This window comes from Anguilla anguilla, chromosome 8, assembly GCF_013347855.1.
Source record: "Anguilla anguilla isolate fAngAng1 chromosome 8, fAngAng1.pri, whole genome shotgun sequence".
Classification (NCBI taxonomy): domain Eukaryota; kingdom Metazoa; phylum Chordata; class Actinopteri; order Anguilliformes; family Anguillidae; genus Anguilla; species Anguilla anguilla.
Genome location: NC_049208.1, coordinates 55,139,074 through 55,157,030, shown reverse-complemented (window position 1 = coordinate 55,157,030; position 17,957 = coordinate 55,139,074). Strand labels below are relative to the sequence as shown.

The 17,957-nt window shown below is 50.4% G+C and overlaps 1 protein-coding gene across 2 annotated transcripts in view; it reads right to left on the bottom strand.

The window, feature by feature from the left end:
- The window catches only part of LOC118233369 (inactive phospholipase C-like protein 2), a 28,551-nt gene that overhangs the window by 9,848 nt on the left and 746 nt on the right, over positions 1-17,957 (bottom strand). The window contains exons 2-4 of one of the 2 annotated variants that reach the window (XM_035429027.1): positions 17,351-17,839; positions 3,666-4,930; positions 692-2,003 (exon numbers count right to left, since the gene is read on the bottom strand). In XM_035429027.1, the coding sequence (XP_035284918.1) occupies positions 692-2,003; positions 3,666-4,930; positions 17,351-17,584 (2,811 nt within the window). In that variant the 5' untranslated portion in view covers positions 17,585-17,839. The remainder of the gene's footprint in view (positions 1-691; positions 2,004-3,665; positions 4,931-17,350; positions 17,840-17,957) is intronic. The other variant, XM_035429028.1, reaches the window with a different exon arrangement.

The window sequence follows — 17,957 nt, the reverse complement described above, 5'->3', positions numbered from 1 at the left end:
CTCAGGTTGATGGCGGTTCTGCTCACCTGCATGTTCTCTCTCAGGTAGATGGCGGTTCTCACCTGCATGTTCTCTCTCAGGTAGATGGCGGTTCTCACCTGCATGTTCTCTCTCAGGTAGTTGGAGGTTCTCACCTGCATGTTCTCTCTCAGGTAGATGGGTGGTTCTCACCTGCATGTTCTCTCTCAGGTAGATGGCGGTTCTCACCTGCATGTTCTCTCTCAGGTAGATGGGTGGTTCTCACCTGCATGTTCTCTCTCAGGTAGATGGCGGTTCTGCTCACCTGCATGTTCTCTCTCAGGTAGATGGCGGTTCTCACCTGCATGTTCTCTCTCAGGCAAATGGAGGTTCTCACCTGCATGTTCTCTCTCCGGTAGATGGCGGTTCTGCTCACCTGCATGTTCTCTCTCAGGTAGATGGCGGTTCTCACTTGCATGTTCTCTCTCAGGTAGATGGAGGTTCTCACCTGCATGTTCTCTCTCAGGTAGATGGAGGTTCTCACCTGCATGTTCTCTCTCAGGTAGATGGCGGTTCTGCTCACCTGCATGTTCTCTCTCAGGTAGATGGCGGTTCTGCTCACCTGCATGTTCTCTCTCAGGTAGATGGCAGTTCTGCTCACCTGCATGTTCTCTCTCAGGTAGATGGTGGTTCTCACCTGCATGTTCTCTCTCAGGTAGATGGCGGTTCTCACCTGCATGTTCTCTCTCAGGTCCGTGGCCTCCCCCAGCGGCTGGGCGGCGGTCTTGAACAGGTCGTCCAGCGCCCTGACGGGCAGCGCCCGCATGCTGGCGTACTCGCGCCCGCCCCGCCCGCCCTTGCGCACCGACAGCCCGCGCTTGTGCGGCTTCCCCCCGCCCCGCCGGTTGGTGATGGCCACGTGGACGAAGAGCCAGGCGTGCGGCAGGGCGTCGCCCGCCAGCGACAGCAGCGGGACGTGCCGGAAGCCCGGCTGCAGGCACTCGAAGGGGATGGTGTACTGGCCGATGAACTCGTCGCCGATGAAGTCGTCGTCCAGCACCACGAAGCGCACCATGGCCAGCTCGGGCAGCAGGATCTGGAACTCGAAGCTCTCGCCGAACACGGGGCTGTCGCCGTTCTGCCGCACGGTGCGCGTGCGCCGCTCCGCGCAGTCCGCCGGCAGCCCGTGGATCTCCACGTACACGTAGGGGTCCACCACGTGGCCCTTGGCCCCCGAGCCGCGCGGCTTGGGGAAGTTGAGGCCGCTGATGACCTTGACGTGGAGCAGCTGGGGGGAGACGCCGGGGACGCAGTCCCGCGTCTCGGCGCTGAAGAAGGACACCTCCTCGCGCATGATGGCGGGCCGCAGCACGTAGCCGCAGCCGCCGTTCCGCCGGAACCAGCCCACGTTCAGGTCCATCATCAGCCCCGGCGTCTGGAAGTTCATGGCCACCAGCTGGCAGCCGCACTTCCAGAAGTCCTGGGGGTTGGGGTTGCTGGAGTCCACGCGGGCGGGGCTGGGGCGCACGCGCGTCAGGCAGCGCTTGTTGAGGTCCACGAAGTCGCCGGGCCTCTCCGCGGCGAAGCGCCCCGCCAGCGCCTCGTCGAACGAGCAGAACTCCCAGAACCGCTGGCTCCGCAGCGCCGCCGGGAAGTTCTGGAAGGGCACCGACTGGCAGAGCGACACCAGGTCCGAGAGCTGGCGGGAGAGGCGGAACCGCCGGGGCTGGGCGGGGCCCGGGGAGGGCGCGGCCTCGCCGTTGGCCCTGCCCACTCGCTGAGACAGCTCCGCCCCCTCGTCCTCCTCGGCCACCTCCCCCTCCGGACCCGTGCAGGACACGCCCAGCTTTTGGGCCTTCAGGAGGACACGCCCCTTCAGCTCCTCGGGGGACGGCAGGTAGGCGGCGTCGGTGTTGGGCGGGGTCGTGTACAGCCGATCTCCCAGAATCCTCTGCAGGTGCTGGACCATGACGGCCTGCTGCCGCAGAGAGCAGTGATTCTCCATGCAGACGATCAGGGGATACTCAGAGGCCACGAACCCGTACCTGTGCAAATACAGAAACACACAATCAGTACAACACACACCGTAACACACAATCAGTACAACACACACCTTAACACACAATCACTTCAACATACACCATAACACACAATCAGTACAACACACACCTTAACACACAATCAGTACAACACACACCATAACACACAATCACTACAACACACACCATAACACACAATCACTACAACACACACCATAACACACAATCGCTACAACACACACCGTAACACACAATCACTACAACACACACCTTAACACACAATCACTACAACACACACCTTAACACACAATCAGTACAACACACACCGTAACACACAATCACTACAACACACACCGTAACACACAATCACTACAACATACACCATAACACACAATCACTACAACACACACCTTAACACACAATCACTTCAAAATACACCATAACACACAATCACTACAACACACACCATAACACACAATCACTACAACACACACCGTAACACACAATCACTACAACACACACCTTAACACACAATCACTACAACATACACCATAACACACAATCAATACAACACACACCATAACACACAATACACAGCAACACACAATCAGTACAGCATCAACAACAGTTACAACGTACAACTACATAAAATACACAAAAACACACCACAATATAAAATATACAGTAACATAATTACAACTACATAAAATATGACAATAACGCACAATTGCAACACAACATAAAATATGACAGTAACACACAATTACAACACAACATAAATACAACAGTAACGCACATACAGTAACACAGCAGACTAAAGCAGGTTCTCTGGCTCCTGTGGCCATAAATGTCTTAATCAAGTGCAGGGAACTCAAATTCAGGCGCTTAATTTAAGATACTGATTGGCTGAAGAGCTGCACATCGTGTTTCCAAGGCCTAGATTGGCTGCTGATTAAATGAAAACCAGGAAAGGCAGCAGCGACTGCAGCCCTCTAGGGCTGGATCTGCGGACCCCTGATCTACTGTGATGTGATCGGTAATTAGTTTGTGTTAATTGGGTGGGTTTTCTTGGTAAATTAAGTTTCTGTCTGTTTTGTTTTTTGTACCTTAGAAATCAGAAGAGAGGGTGGATAAGGCTGTTGGCACTGGATGTTAAACGTGATTACTCTCTCCCAAAAGAAGAGTACACCAGGGCTGTCCAACTGCCCCAAATTTGGCCCCCGTAGACATACTCCTGAGAGGGAAAATGTCTCAATCAAAAGTTTTCTGTTGACTAATCGACCAGGTATGAGTCAACATCCCTAGTAAGTAATGTCTGACTATTTTTTAAGGATAATGTCTGTATTTTTTAAAGAGTAATGTCTGTCATTTTTAAGTAGTAATGTCTGAATTTTTAAAGAGTAATGTCTGTATTTTAAGCAGTGATATCAGTATTTTGAAGGAGTAATGTCTATATTTTAATGTAGACTACAGTGCATCATATTCATAAACGTTTTTTTATGGAGTGTGTGGAAACTGATTTTAAAAAGCATCTCCCTCCCAGGGAGGAGCACTCCTGGAGCGCACCTGGAGCACACCTGGAGCACACCTGGAGCACACCTGGCGTACACCTGGAGCACACCTGGCGTACACCTAGTGCAGACCTGGTGCGCCCGACCCCGGCTCTACCTGTTGATGACGTCGACGACGCTGCGGAACACCACCTGCGAGGTGAGTGTGTGTCCGGTGAAGACCACGGGCTCCTCATCGGGCCCGTCCCACACGTCCAGCTCCACGCTCCGGCACCCCATCTTCAGGGCGCGGACGTACCCCGAGACGTCGGCGGGCCCGCGGAGCTGGTCCTCGATCAGGTAGGTGTTGTGGGAGGAGTTGATGTAGTAGTGGGACAGCGGCTGGCTCATGTCCTGGCACACCCGGCTCTGCTCGGGGTCGTAGATGTGGCACTCCGGGGACGTGAGGTACGCGGTGAAGCCGTCCAGCGTCAGCCAGCCGTTCCGCCGGGCCTCGGGGGTCGGCTCGTACCTGCGCACCACCCGCAGCCCGTCCTCCTCCCGCACCTGCGCCACGCCCTGCTCCGCCTCCAGGAAGCGCGCCAGGTCCTTGGCGTCCAGGAACTCCTTGTTGCTGGAGAACTGCACCAGCAGGAAGTAGATCTCGGGGCGGGTGCAGAGGTCGTGGAAGGCCTCGGCGAACTCCTCCCGGGTGACCCCGCCCCCGGCCCCGCCCCCCGCCCCGCCCCTGGCCTTGTGGAACTCCTTGAATTTGAGCTCCGCCCTGGCGACCTTCACCCCCGGGCTCACGCTCCTTATGAGCTCCACAGCCGCGGGGACGCTGAGCCGCTCGTCGTCCCGGTCGCCGCCGTCGCCGTGGTCACCGCCGTCGCCGTGGTCACCGCCGTCGCTAGCGTCTCCCTCTGCGACGGCGGAGCGGAACAGCTGGGCCAGCCAGGCGGAGCGCAGGCCGTCGTTGCAGCGGCTCTCGATCATGTCGAGCGCGTGCGCCCCGTACGACAGCAGGTAGCGCAGCCCCGTCACCCACACGCTGGCCACGTCAGCCGAGGGCGCCACCAGGTCCAGCGTCTCGAACCCGTCGCCGTGGATCACCGAGAAGGCGCAGTCCTCCGACACCTGCTCGTGCACGGCGGCCGCGCGGAAGGCGGCGGTGTTGCGGCCCGCGCGCACCTCGCGGATGGTCGCCACGGCGATGCAGGCCTTGCCCGCCTCCTTCTTGGAGGGCTCCCAGCGCAGCGAGCGCAGGTCCGAGTCCAGCAGGAAGTAGCGGTGGTAGACGCGGGCGTTGGAGCGCACCTTGCGCAGCTCGCTGCCCTCCACCAGGGCGGCGATGCAGTCCCCCGCCCTGCTGATCCGACGCTCTGTCGGCATGCTGCTGAACGACACCGTCTTCTTCCGCTCCCGCCGCTGCCGCGTCCCGTCCTGCAGGGGGCAGCGGAGAGAAACGCGCACATAGACAAGTCACTTTTTTACCACAGAGAAAGTATTTCAGATCTGTATTTGTGTGTATTTTTACGTTATTTATTTCCCATTTATTCAGGGAATTATGTTTAATTGTGTGTGTAAATGCACACGCGTGTAGTGCTTGTGTGTGTGTGTGTGTGTGTGTAGTATGAGTGTGTAAGTGATTTGCTTAGCAAGCTGAATGTGCAACATAGACTCCCTTCACGGGCAATAAAACCTCCCCACCACTTCAAGCGGAACCAATGGGAGGTTAAAGGCACCAGGGGGAGGTGTTTGCAGGATGTACTGAGTGTGTTACAGGGTAATTGTGCAGGTAAATGACTGATAATGTTTCAGAGCTTAGCCCTGCGGCCCGTTTCCAGCACTTCACCCAAATGCGGTCTGCTGCCAAAGCCATAAATTAAAATGCATTACGAAGCGTTCGAGGGCATTAAAATGCCGAGTGGCCTCTCCAGTCAGCCCAGGACACCAGCCTCTGACGGGAAGCCTTTCCCGAAAAATACGTGCCCCTCCCTGCAAGCACTGCTCCGTAACACCTACTCCCGCCCAAACACTCACTTAGTGATGAATAAACAGAATAGAGAGCACTACAGCCACAGACCGCCACACCAGCTGTCGTGGTTACCCACAGTTCCCTATGGTTCTGGGGCAGAATTACTGACATGGTGCATGATGGGTAAGCAATAGTGAGGCAACCCTCCGGAGTGGCAGTCATGAACCTGTCATTTACCACCACCTGCCCAATCCCTCAACCAATCAGATCCACTCAGCCAGAGAAACCTGGAATATAGATATCCTCTGACAAGATCCTCTGAAGCAGAGAAGCCTGGAACATAGGTATACTAGATCCACTCAGTGTTACTTTACTCTTTGGCAGAAGACAATGGAAGAGACTTCCTGTGTTTGACCCGATAATGCTTCATATATTGACCACTTAGATCCAGCACTCATTATAGACCAGCCCCATATAGAACCAGCACACGAATGGATGCATTAGTCTGATTATATATATATACACTGATTATATATGTATGGAGCTGTGGCTAGGGCCGGTTTAATTAGGGCATAAAAACAAAAAGCTTTAGAAACCCTGAGCCACAGCGGGCACCCACAGTTTAATTCCTTTGAATAAAACAGTTTAAAATCCAGAGTGCGTGACAGGCGATAATCCTAATTATCCGGAGAATGTGGCCTGGTTTTCCAGCACCGACACAAACCGGAAGAGCCTAAGTGTGAGTATTGTGTGAAAGTGTGTATAAGAGACTCCAGCAGTGTCAGCGTGGAGTAAATCACACACAGGCCTGGTGTGAGTATTGTGTGAAAGTGTGTATAAGAGACTCCAGCAGTGTGAGCGTGGAGTAAATCACACACAGGCCTGGTGTGAGTATTGTGTGAAAGTGTGTATAAGAGACTCCAGCAGTGTGAGTGTGGAGTAAATCACACACAGGCCTGGTGTGAGTATTGTGTGAAAGTGTGTATAAGAGACTCCAGCAGTGTGAGTGTGGAGTAAATCACAGAGGCCTGGTGTGAGTATTGTGTGAAAGTGTGTATAAGAGACTCCAGCAGTATGAGTGTGGAGTAAATCACACACAGGCCTGGTGTGAGTATTGTGTGAAAGTGTGTATAAGAGACTCCAGCAGTGTGAGTGTGGAGTAAATCACACACAGGCCTGGTGTGAGTATTGTGTGAAAGTGTGTATAAGAGACTCCAGCAGTGTGAGTGTGGAGTAAATCACACACAGGCCTGGTGTGAGTATTGTGTGAAAGTGTGTATAAGAGACTCCAGCAGTGTGAGCGTGGAGTAAATCACACACAGGCCTGGTGTGAGTATTGTGTGAAAGTGTGTATAAGAGACTCCAGCAGTGTAAGCGTGGAGTAAATCACACACAGGCCTAAGTGTGAGTATTGTGTGAAAGTGTGTATAAGAGACTCCAGCAGTGTAAGCGTGGAGTAAATCACACACAGGCCTGGTGTGAGTATTGTGTGAAAGTGTGTATAAGAGACTCCAGCAGTGTAAGCGTGGAGTAAATCACACACAGGCCTGGTGTGAGTATTGTGTGAAAGTGTGTATAAGAGACTCCAGCAGTGTAAGCGTGGAGTAAATCACACACAGGCCTGGTGTGAGTATTGTGTGAAAGTGTGTATAAGAGACTCCAGCAGCGTGAGCGTGGAGTTAATCACACACAGGCCTGGTGTGAGTATTGTGTAAAAGTGTGTATAAGAGACTCCAGCAGTGTGAGTGTGGAGTAAATCACACACAGGCCTGGTGTGAGTATTGTGTGAAAGTGTGTATAAGAGACTCCAGCAGTGTGAGTGTGGAGTAAATCACACACAGGCCTGGTGTGAGTATTGTGTGAAAGTGTGTATAAGAGACTCCAGCAGTGTGAGTGTGGAGTAAATCACACACAGGCCTGGTGTGAGTATTGTGTGAAAGTGTGTATAAGAGACTCCAGCAGTGTAAGCGTGGAGTAAATCACACACAGGCCTGGTGTGAGTATTGTGTGAAAGTGTGTATAAGAGACTCCAGCAGTGTGAGCGTGGAGTAAATCACACACAGGCCTGGTGTGAGTATTGTGTGAAAGTGTGTATAAGAGACTCCAGCAGCGTGAGCGTGGAGTAAATCACACACAGGCCTGGTGTGAGTATTGTGTGAAAGTGTGTATAAGAGACTCCAGCAGTGTGAGCGTGGAGTAAATCACACACAGGCCTGGTGTGAGTATTGTGTAAAAGTGTGTATAAGAGACTCCAGCAGTGTGAGTGTGGAGTAAATCACACACAGGCCTGGTGTGAGTATTGTGTAAAAGTGTGTATAAGAGACTCCAGCAGTGTGAGTGTGGAGTAAATCACACACAGGCCTGGTGTGAGTATTGTGTGAAAGTGTGTATAAGAGACTCCAGCAGTGTGAGCGTGGAGTAAATCACACACAGGCCTAAGTGTGAGTATTGTGTGAAAGTGTGTGTAAGAGACTCCAGCAGTGTGAGCGTGGAGTAAATCACACACAGGCCTGGTGTGAGTATTGTGTAAAAGTGTGTATAAGAGACTCCAGCAGTGTGAGTGTGGAGTAAATCACACACAGGCCTGGTGTGAGTATTGTGTGAAAGTGTGTATAAGAGACTCCAGCAGTATGAGTGTGGAGTAAATCACACACAGGCCTGGTGTGAGTATTGTGTGAAAGTGTGTATAAGAGACTCCAGCAGTGTGAGTGTGGAGTAAGTCACACACAGGCCTGGTGTGAGTATTGTGTGAAAGTGTGTATAAGAGACTCCAGCAGTGTGAGTGTGGAGTAAATCACACACAGGCCTGGTGTGAGTATTGTGTGAAAGTGTGTATAAGAGACTCCAGCAGTGTGAGTGTGGAGTAAATCACACACAGGCCTGGTGTGAGTATTGTGTGAAAGTGTGTATAAGAGACTCCAGCAGTGTGAGCGTGGAGTAAATCACACACAGGCCTGGTGTGAGTATTGTGTAAAAGTGTGTATAAGAGACTCCAGCAGTGTGAGCGTGGAGTAAATCACACACAGGCCTGGTGTGAGTATTGTGTGAAAGTGTGTATAAGAGACTCCAGCAGTGTGAGTGTGGAGTAAGTCACACACAGGCCTGGTGTGAGTATTGTGTGAAAGTGTGTATAAGAGACTCCAGCAGTGTGAGTGTGGAGTAAATCACACACAGGCCTGGTGTGAGTATTGTGTGAAAGTGTGTATAAGAGACTCCAGCAGTGTGAGTGTGGAGTAAATCACACACAGGCCTGGTGTGAGTATTGTGTAAAAGTGTGTATAAGAGACTCCAGCAGTGTGAGCGTGGAGTAAATCACACACAGGCCTGGTGTGAGTATTGTGTGAAAGTGTGTATAAGAGACTCCAGCAGTGTGAGCGTGGAGTAAATCACACACAGGCCTGGTGTGAGTATTGTGTGAAAGTGTGTATAAGAGACTCCAGCAGTGTGAGCGTGGAGTAAATCACACACAGGCCTGGTGTGAGTATTGTGTGAAAGTGTGTATAAGAGACTCCAGCAGCGTGAGCGTGGAGTAAATCATGCCGACCGCACCGCTCGAGCCGCGGCTCGCCAGGGAGCGTGACAGAAGATCGTTAATCACAAACGGCATCGCTAACGATGGCCGCTGGCTAACCTCTAGCCGCCGATTCTCCAAGGAGAAGTCGCAGTGTCCGAGAACACAGGGATAAAACATCCAGCAATGCCCCTGCAACGTCCCCACAACGTCCCCGTAATGTCACCACAACGTCCCCACAACACACACCCATAGACACAGACACACAGGTACATACACACACACTCACTCACTCACTCAAGCTCTCATACACACACACACACACCCATAGACACACAGGTACATACACACACACTCACTCACTCAAGCTCTCATACACACACACACAGACCCATAGACACACAGGTACATACACACACTCTCACTCACTCACTCACTCACTCACTCAAGCTCTAATACATACATACACACACACACACACGGGCACAGGCACACACACACACACACACACACAGACCCATAGACACACAAGAACGGAAACAGAATATTAATTTAAAGAATAAAAAATGATAAAATCGTATTTTTAATTTAATCTACAGTATGCTCTATTAGACTTAAAAATTAAAAATAGGTCACAGTCATTTTTCATGAGATTGCAGGGGGAATGGTGTTATAAGATTAAAATGTGCTCACAACATTAAACTGTTATGGAATAATTGCTCTATAATCATCATATGAAAATGTATCCATAAATCCCCAGTCGACACTTGGCTCCTGAAATCTTTCACATATTAACACAACAGAAGAGCATCAGGACATTTCCAAGCAAATGCTACACCAGCCATTTTGGCTCTCCCTGTATCTAACTGCATGTGAGAGAGGGTGCATGCTGCACCTGCCATTTTGGCTCTCCCTGTATCTAACTGCATGTGAGAGAGGGTGCATGCTACACCTGCCATTTTGGCTCTCCCTGTATCTAACTGCATGTGAGAGAGGGTGCATGCTACACCGGCCATTTTGGCTCTCCCTGTTCCTAACTGCGTGCGAGAGAGGATGTGTGAGACAGCGTGTGCATGTGTATGTGGGAGTGCACTGTGTGTATACCTGTATGTGACAGGAAGCCGCTAGCGTGAGTGACACAGGAAGCCAACCTGTGGCCAGGCACGCTAAATATGTTACGCATGAGTGGAAGTGTGGGTGTGTGTGAGAATAGAGCAGAACTATTTGTCCCATGTTCCATGTTCTGAGTACATATGTGAACATGTGTGTGTGAGTGTGGGTGTGTGTGTATACCTGTGCTTGCATATGTCAATGTCTATGTGTGTGTGTGTGTGTGTGTGTGTGCGAGTGTCTATGTCTGTGTGTGTGTGTATCTGTATGTGTGTCAGCATGTGTGCATGCGTGTGTTTGAGTGTGTGTGTGTGTGTGTGTATGTGCACGCTAGTGTGTGTGTCAGTGTGTGTGTTCATGAGTGTGTGTTTATGTGGATCTGTATGTGAGTGTGTGTGCTTGTGACAGTGTGTGATTGGTGCATTGCAGATCTGTCCCAGTCACTACTCTGATTGGTGCATTACAGATCTGCTCCAGTCTCCACTCTGATTGGTACATTGCAGATCTGTCCCAGTCTCTAATCTGATTGGTGCATTACAGATCTGCTCCAGTCACCACTCTGATTGGTGCATTACAGATCTGCCCCAGTCTCTACTCTGATTGGTGCATTACAAATCTGCCCCAGTCTCCACTCTGTTTGGTGCATCAGAGATCTGCCCAAATCTTCACTCTGATTGGTGCACTACAGATCTGCCCCAGTCTCTACTCTGATTGGTGCATTACAGATCTGCCCCAGTCTCCACTCTGATTGGTGTATTACAGATCTTCCCAAGTCTCCACTCTGATTGGTGCATTACAGATCTGCCCCACTCTCCACTCTGATTGGTGCATTACAGAGGCTCAAACCGATCTTGTTTACGAGCAGTGAACCAGTGACTCAGACACGCTATTGTTTCTCTGTGAGCCTCGGGTGAGATCATGTGCTTTACGTTCCTTTGAAGTGGCAGATCAAAGGTAATTTAGCAAGTCCGTGTTCCTGCTCAGAATACAGCAAGGGGGCTTTCCATTCCCCCCCCCCCCCTTCCCCCCAGCTTCGCGCAAACAAGGTTCACTGTGAAACAGCCATTCTGCTTCATTTGTATCTCTAATCTCAGGAGGACACAATTACCACACCACTGTTTCTATTTTTTACTGGATTATTTTAAGGTGAACGCCGCAGAATTAAAATGTTTTTCTTAAATGTTTTCTGTGCGACGATAACACACAAAGTGCTCTTAATGAAGGGGCGTCGCTGCCTCCGGTCGCCATGGCAACAGGACAGGGCATGCCCTCATCACCGGGGGCGACCAGTGGCTTTCACTGTGAAGTTTCTTTGCTCTCCGTCAGCCCCCTGACATTAACGGCCAGACTGATGGGACGTTTTAGAAGCTTAGAAACAGGAAGACTGGAGCTGTAAGGCTAAACCACCTGGACTTCACGTCCTGTCAGCATTTTAACAAAACTCACTCAGGTGGCCAGGGGGTGTGGCCTCAGGGCATGGTCTGAGGCGTGTTGCCTGGAGGCGTGTCTTAAGGCATGGCTTGGGGTGTGTGGCCTGGGACGTCTTAGGGTGTGGTCTGGGGGCGTGTCTTAGGGTGCGGTCTGGGGGCGTGTCTTAGGGTTCAGTCTGGGGGCAAGTCTTAGGGTTCAGTCTGGGGGCGTGTCTTAGGGTGCGGTCTGGGGGCGTGTCTTAGGGTGCGTTCTGGGGGCGTGTCTTAGGGTTCAGTCTGGGGGCGTGTCTTAGGGTTTGACCTGAGGTGTGACCTTTGTGGGTAAAAAGAACATCAAAAACAAACGACAGTGGAGAGAAACACCTCTGACCTGTCTCCAAGGAGACCTTTGACCTGTGACCTCTAACGTTACAACCCTCAGAGCTCAGAGATCCACCTGCATCCCACACACCATCTGTGCATTACACACAGCTGGTCACGTGTAAACACGTGTGAATCATGTGTGTGATCTTTCTGCTACAGCCACACAGGAACAAAGAGTGAGAATACCACTGGACCAATCAGATCCCTGCATCTAATTTACCTGACTAAATGTGGACAGGTAAGTCTAATTTACCCGACTACCGTTACTAATGCCGTCCAGCAGCAAGAATGTGATTCCTCGATTTCTCTGAAAAAGTATGCAGATAAACTTGCTATGAAAGTTGGGGATGGCTGTAACTATGACGACAGACTATTAAAACAACAGTGAGTGAAAATGAGAGAGATAAGACGTTCTCTGTGAAAACAGAAAGCAGACACTCAGCACTGGAACAGTCTGTTAATGATCCTTGGTCTCTGCATGTTTGTTTTAAGACCTCATCATCACTAAATGACTTCTTTCTTTCTGAGATGCCATTTGACTCCATAAAAAATTTATCCAGGAAGTTAAGAGCCAAGAGACTCCAGTTACATTTAGATGATGATCCTCCATAAGTCTGCTATGAATGTAACCAAACACCTTACACTGCATCCTAACACTGCACACTGTAACCAAGCACAGCACACTGTAACCAAGCACAGCTCACTGCAACCTAACACTGCACACTGTAACCTAACACCGCACACTGTAACCTAACACTGCACACTGTAACCAAGCACAGCACACTGTAACCAAGCACAGCTCACTGCAACCTAACACTGCACACTGTAACCTAACACTGCACACTGTAACTAAACACCGCACACTGCAACCTAACACCGCACACTGTAACCTAACACTGCACACTGTAACCAAACACTACTCACTGTAACTAAACACTGCACACTATAACCAAACACTGCACACTGTAACCAAACACTGCACACTATAACTAAACACTGCACACTGCAACCTAACACTGAATACTGTAACCAAACACTACTCACTGTAACCAACCACTAATCACTGTAACTAAACACTGCACACTGTAACCTAACACTGCACACTATAAACTAAACACTGCACACAGTAACCAAACACTGCACACTATAACTAAATACTGCACACTGCAACCTAACACTGCACACGGTAAACACATGAAACTCTGGACCAGATCCCTGAAACTGTGGATCAGATCCTTGAAACTCTGGACTGTGCACCTAAACTCCGGACCGGACCCCTGAAACTCTGGAACGAATCCCTGAAACTCTGGACCGGACACTTAAAGCTCTAGACCAGAGCCCTGAAACTCGGGACCAGACGCCTGAACACAATCCCTGTGATGCTGGACCGGACACCTGATACTTTGGGCTGGATCCCCGGTATGTCTCCTTATCGCAACAGCACAGCTTACACCTCAGCGAGCCAGCAGCAGTCATATCACCACGAAACAGAGACAAACCTGCGCTCCTCTGACACCTCAGCTTCTTATCACTGTGGGTCACAGGCCTGGGTGCGAAAGCCCCACATTTGAGCTGAAAGTACTGAGCTGTGCCGCACAGCATAAAACCGCACTGTGCTGGTTTAGAAACTCCCCTCGCTGAGTTTCCAAGAAGCCTTAACTTCCACCTTCTGTGCAGAAGAGCCGTCGCTAACACGCCGCTAAAGGGCGAATGTGCTACATTTAATAACTCAGGGTTCACAAACTCTGCGCTCACGTTTAATTCGCTAAGGGACACTGCCGTGACAGAGAGACTCAGGCTGGGTGTGTGTGTGTGTGTGTGTGTGTGTGGGTGTGCGTCTGTGTGAGAGTGTGTGTGTGTGTGTGTGTGTGTGCGTCTGTGTGAGAGTGTGTGTGTGTGTGTGTGTGTGTGTGTCTGTGTGTGTGTGTGTGTGTGTGTGTGGGTGTGTGGATTCACTCTACGGCCTGCATAGAAAGGTCAAAGGCCACAGCCAGTGTGAGGTAGCAGTTGTGCACATTTTGCGTGTGTCGATCACCCGATCACTTTGAATGCATCGCCAATTTTATTATACCCAAAACACAACAGTGTGTTAATTTATTCTCTCCTAGAAACCGGTACAACCAGTCTCTGTACAAAGTAGTTTTTGGTTTTAAAAAATGATACTTTTACTGAACCTGAAGTCTGACACCCGCTGAACTGAGGGAGATTGTTATGTGTCATAACGCGCATCTTTACCCGTCTGTCAGAAAGGCTATCTGAGGTCATGCGGCTCCAAGGAAATCTGATTATTTACATATGAGGTCTGAAATCAACTTTTCTTGACCGAAAAAGTGACTTGGGTCTGTAAAAGGGCCTAGTTATGAAATATTGATAACTTGCTAGCTTCACTGTTTCATGTCATTTCATAGATGTGTTTTATCAGTTACCTAGATTTAAACACTAAATTAAATTGTCTTTTAAACTGAGCAGTCAGATAATGCCCGGCACCGGTGGGGGCTGGGGTTGCCAGTTTTGTAATGGGCAATAGTTGTCAGAACTGACTGGACTTTCATTTTTCTGCACAGTTTGCAAAAAAAAAAAAGGTTAAAAAAATGTGCCATTACTTGGGATTGTGCAAAGTAAACAGCTGTTTGCTCTCTCCCTCTCTCCCCCTCTCTCACTCACTCCCCCCTCTCTCCCCCTCTCTCTCTCACCCCCTCCTCTCTCGGCCCACTGCATTCTGGGTCGGCAGTGGGGGGGGGGTAAGCCTAGTGCTGCGTGGGCGGGTCCCCTCCACCCAGTGGCAGGGCGTCACTGTTGCCTGGCGACCGTTTTGCAATGCTTCCGGAACTCTCGATGCAGCAGCCGGGCGACACACCCCGGACACGCCCACCTGCGGCTTTGCCTGCAGAAACCGCACCCGGCCGATCCGGTCATTCAAAGCATGCGGTTAATTAACCTGTCGTTTGCTGCAGGGCTACATTACATTACAGTCACTTAGCAGACTCTCTTATACTCTTATAGCGACTTACACAACTTTCATTTACACTGCATCCATTTATACAGCTGATATATACTGAAGCAATGCAGGTTAAGTACCTTGCTCTGCAGTGCCCAACCAAGGAATCAAATCACACAGTCTCAAAGTCTGCACAGTCTAAGAGCATAGTCTCAGTCTGCACAGTCTAAGAGCATAGTCTCAGTCTGCACAGTCTAAGAGCACAGTCTCAGTCTGCACAGTCTAAGAGCATAGTCTCAGTCTGCACAGTCTAAGAGCACAGTCTCAGTCTGCACAGTCTAAGAGCATAGTCTCAGTCTGCACAGTCTAAGAGCATAGTCTCAGTCTGCACAGTCTAAGAGCACAGTCTCAAAGTCTGCACAGTCTAAGAGCATAGTCTCAGTCTGCACAGTCTAAGAGCACAGTCTCAGTCTGCACTGTCTAAGAGCATAGTCTCAGTCTGCACAGTCTAAGAGCACAGTCTCAGTCTGCACAGTCTAAGAGCACAGTCTCAGTCTGCACAGTCTAAGAGCACAGTCTCAGTCTGCACATTCTAAGAGCACAGTCTCAGTCTGCTCAGTATAAGAGCACAGTCTCAGTCTGCATAGTCTAAGAGCACAGTCTCATAGTCTGCTCAGTCTAAGAGCACAGTCTCATAGTCTGCTCAGTCTAAGAGCACAGTCTCAGTCTGCACAGTCTAAGAGCACAGTCTCATAGTCTGCACAGTCTGAGCACAGTCTCATATTCTGCTCAGTCTAAGAGCACAGTCTCATAGTCTGCTCAGTCTAAGAGCATAGTCTCAGTCTGCACAGTCTAAGAGCACAGTCTCATAGTCTGCACAGTCTGAGCACAAAGTCGCTCTGGATAAGAGCTTCTGCTAAATGCCTGTAATGTGATATAATGTCAAGTCTGGGCTTGAGCACCTCACAGGACTCTGCTGCTGCCACGGAACCTGGCACACCTTTCCCACGAACCTGGCACACCTTCCCAGGGAACCCGGCACATGTTCCCACGGAACCCGGCACACCGTTCCCAGGGCTGGCCGTGACCGGAGGGTTCGAGTCCCAGCCACAGCACAGTCCTCTCTGCTGCCTTCTGAATGAAGAGGGACTGCAGCCCTCTCTGCTGCCCCCTGTCTGAACGAGGAGGGACTGCAGCCCTCTCTGCTGCCCCCTGTCTGAACGAGGAGGGACTGCAGCCCTCTCTGCTGCCACCTGTCTGAATGAGGAGGGACTGTCTGCTCTCTGTGTCTAAATATGAAGTGCCTTCAGTCTGTCCTGAAAACTAGGAACCAGCATGACCTCCGTTGTGTGAATATTCAAATAAGAACCCGTGAGCAAAAAAAAGTTTTTTTTATTCCTCACCAAGTTTTGCAAGTCAAAGCGACGTAATTATTCTGCTGAACAAGAAAACCCCTGCCGTCGCAGAACAAAACGGAAAGCCAAAGCACGCAATGCTGTCTGTTCTGGGGTGGGGGTGGGGGTGGGGGTGGGGGGGGGGGGGCGCCAAAATCAAACTCCAAACTGCCTTCAAGTGGCGTCTCACTAAAAATAATGAAAAATCAAATCTGTAAGGAAACACCAAAGTGCTGCCACAGGTCAGAAATGAGTCTGAATTATTCCTCTGAATGCGCGTTTCAGTTGTTTAGGTGATATTTTGGGGGCAGGGCAGATTGGCAACTGGCTTTTCAATCCCACAAATGAGAGAAAATTCTTTGACAATGCAGGCCATTTATTCGGGGGAAAAACAAACCTGACAACTGCCAAAAAGGCCGGTGGATTATATGGTGATCAGGGGCAGGGAGTTTGTCAAGAAATCAGCTGCAACACTCAGAACCTACAAAATGTTATTCTCGTATTTATTTATATTCCTATATACATATTCTTATATTTAAATGGTTTTCGACAGAGAGAGAGTGGGGCGGTACTCAGCGAGCCTTCGCGTGAAGCTTTACGCATTTCGATCAGACACGTTTCTCACGCGCCGTCACTTACCACGCGGGCTTTCTGGGGAAATGTCTGATTCGTTATGTTTCCTAAGTGTAAGCGCTGCCTCAGTGCCGCCGCGTAATCGTTTAATGTGCGTGGTCGTCAGCTATGCGCGAGAGTGAGCCTGTGAACCAAACCGCTACAGATATGACTATTTCACGAATACAAAATACAATATGTTCCTGTGATGGAACAAGGCGTTTCACACAAAAAATACCCTAATCCGCGCAAAAAAATATCATATTCGACGCTCAAAGAATCGATATCTGGCCACGCTACAGAGAAGCGCCTAATCCACTTTATTTATTTAAGGTGTACTCCGAACGCCCACAAGGGCAGGGCGGTCGCCGCGCAGAATTAATTATCTGACATGAAAGCCTGTAGCCCTCCCGATCCCAACAACGCGTTGTGTTAGCGAGCGAAGAGGCGTGTAGCTGACTGCCGATTAGACAGACGAGCCGCGTAAACTGGAACAAAACGCACAGCTCTCGGCGTGAATTTATTACCTTGATAATGCTTGCTTTTCGAGGTAATCCCGAAGTGGCATCCTGTCCGACAGCGCTGGCAGTGTCCACTCCTGCGCTGTCGGGAGTCGTGGACCCGGGTCCGGTCTTTTCCGCTAGCGCGCACTCCCCGTTCGAGACTCCGTTTCCCCCCGCCACGTCTCCCTGGATGGCTGGTTTCTTCTTTCCAGCAATCGGCGAGGACGCTCCGCCGTTCTCCTCTCCGAGCTCCGCCATATGAGCCGTCGCGAAGGGTCCGCTTATCACGGATCCGTCGGTGTCCTTATGCCTGGGGATGAGCGACGCGAAGAAACGGTCATATGGCCCGCGAGCGTCTCGCTGGGTGACAGGCTCCGTGCAGAATTATTGACCGCGCGCTTTCATTGCAAACGAACGCGAATTTCCACGTGCGATTTAAATGGTCGGTCTTCCAAAACTGTCACTGTGTCCTCTTCTGAGAACAAGCTGTTGCAACTTCTTCACAAAGGCTCACTGCGTGGGTGCAATATAAAATTCCAATATAAAATGAGCACACAAGTTTAATGAAACAGAACAGAGATTTATGAGCACTAGCTGGGTGCTGTAGCAGGCTGAATATTAACGTTACGCG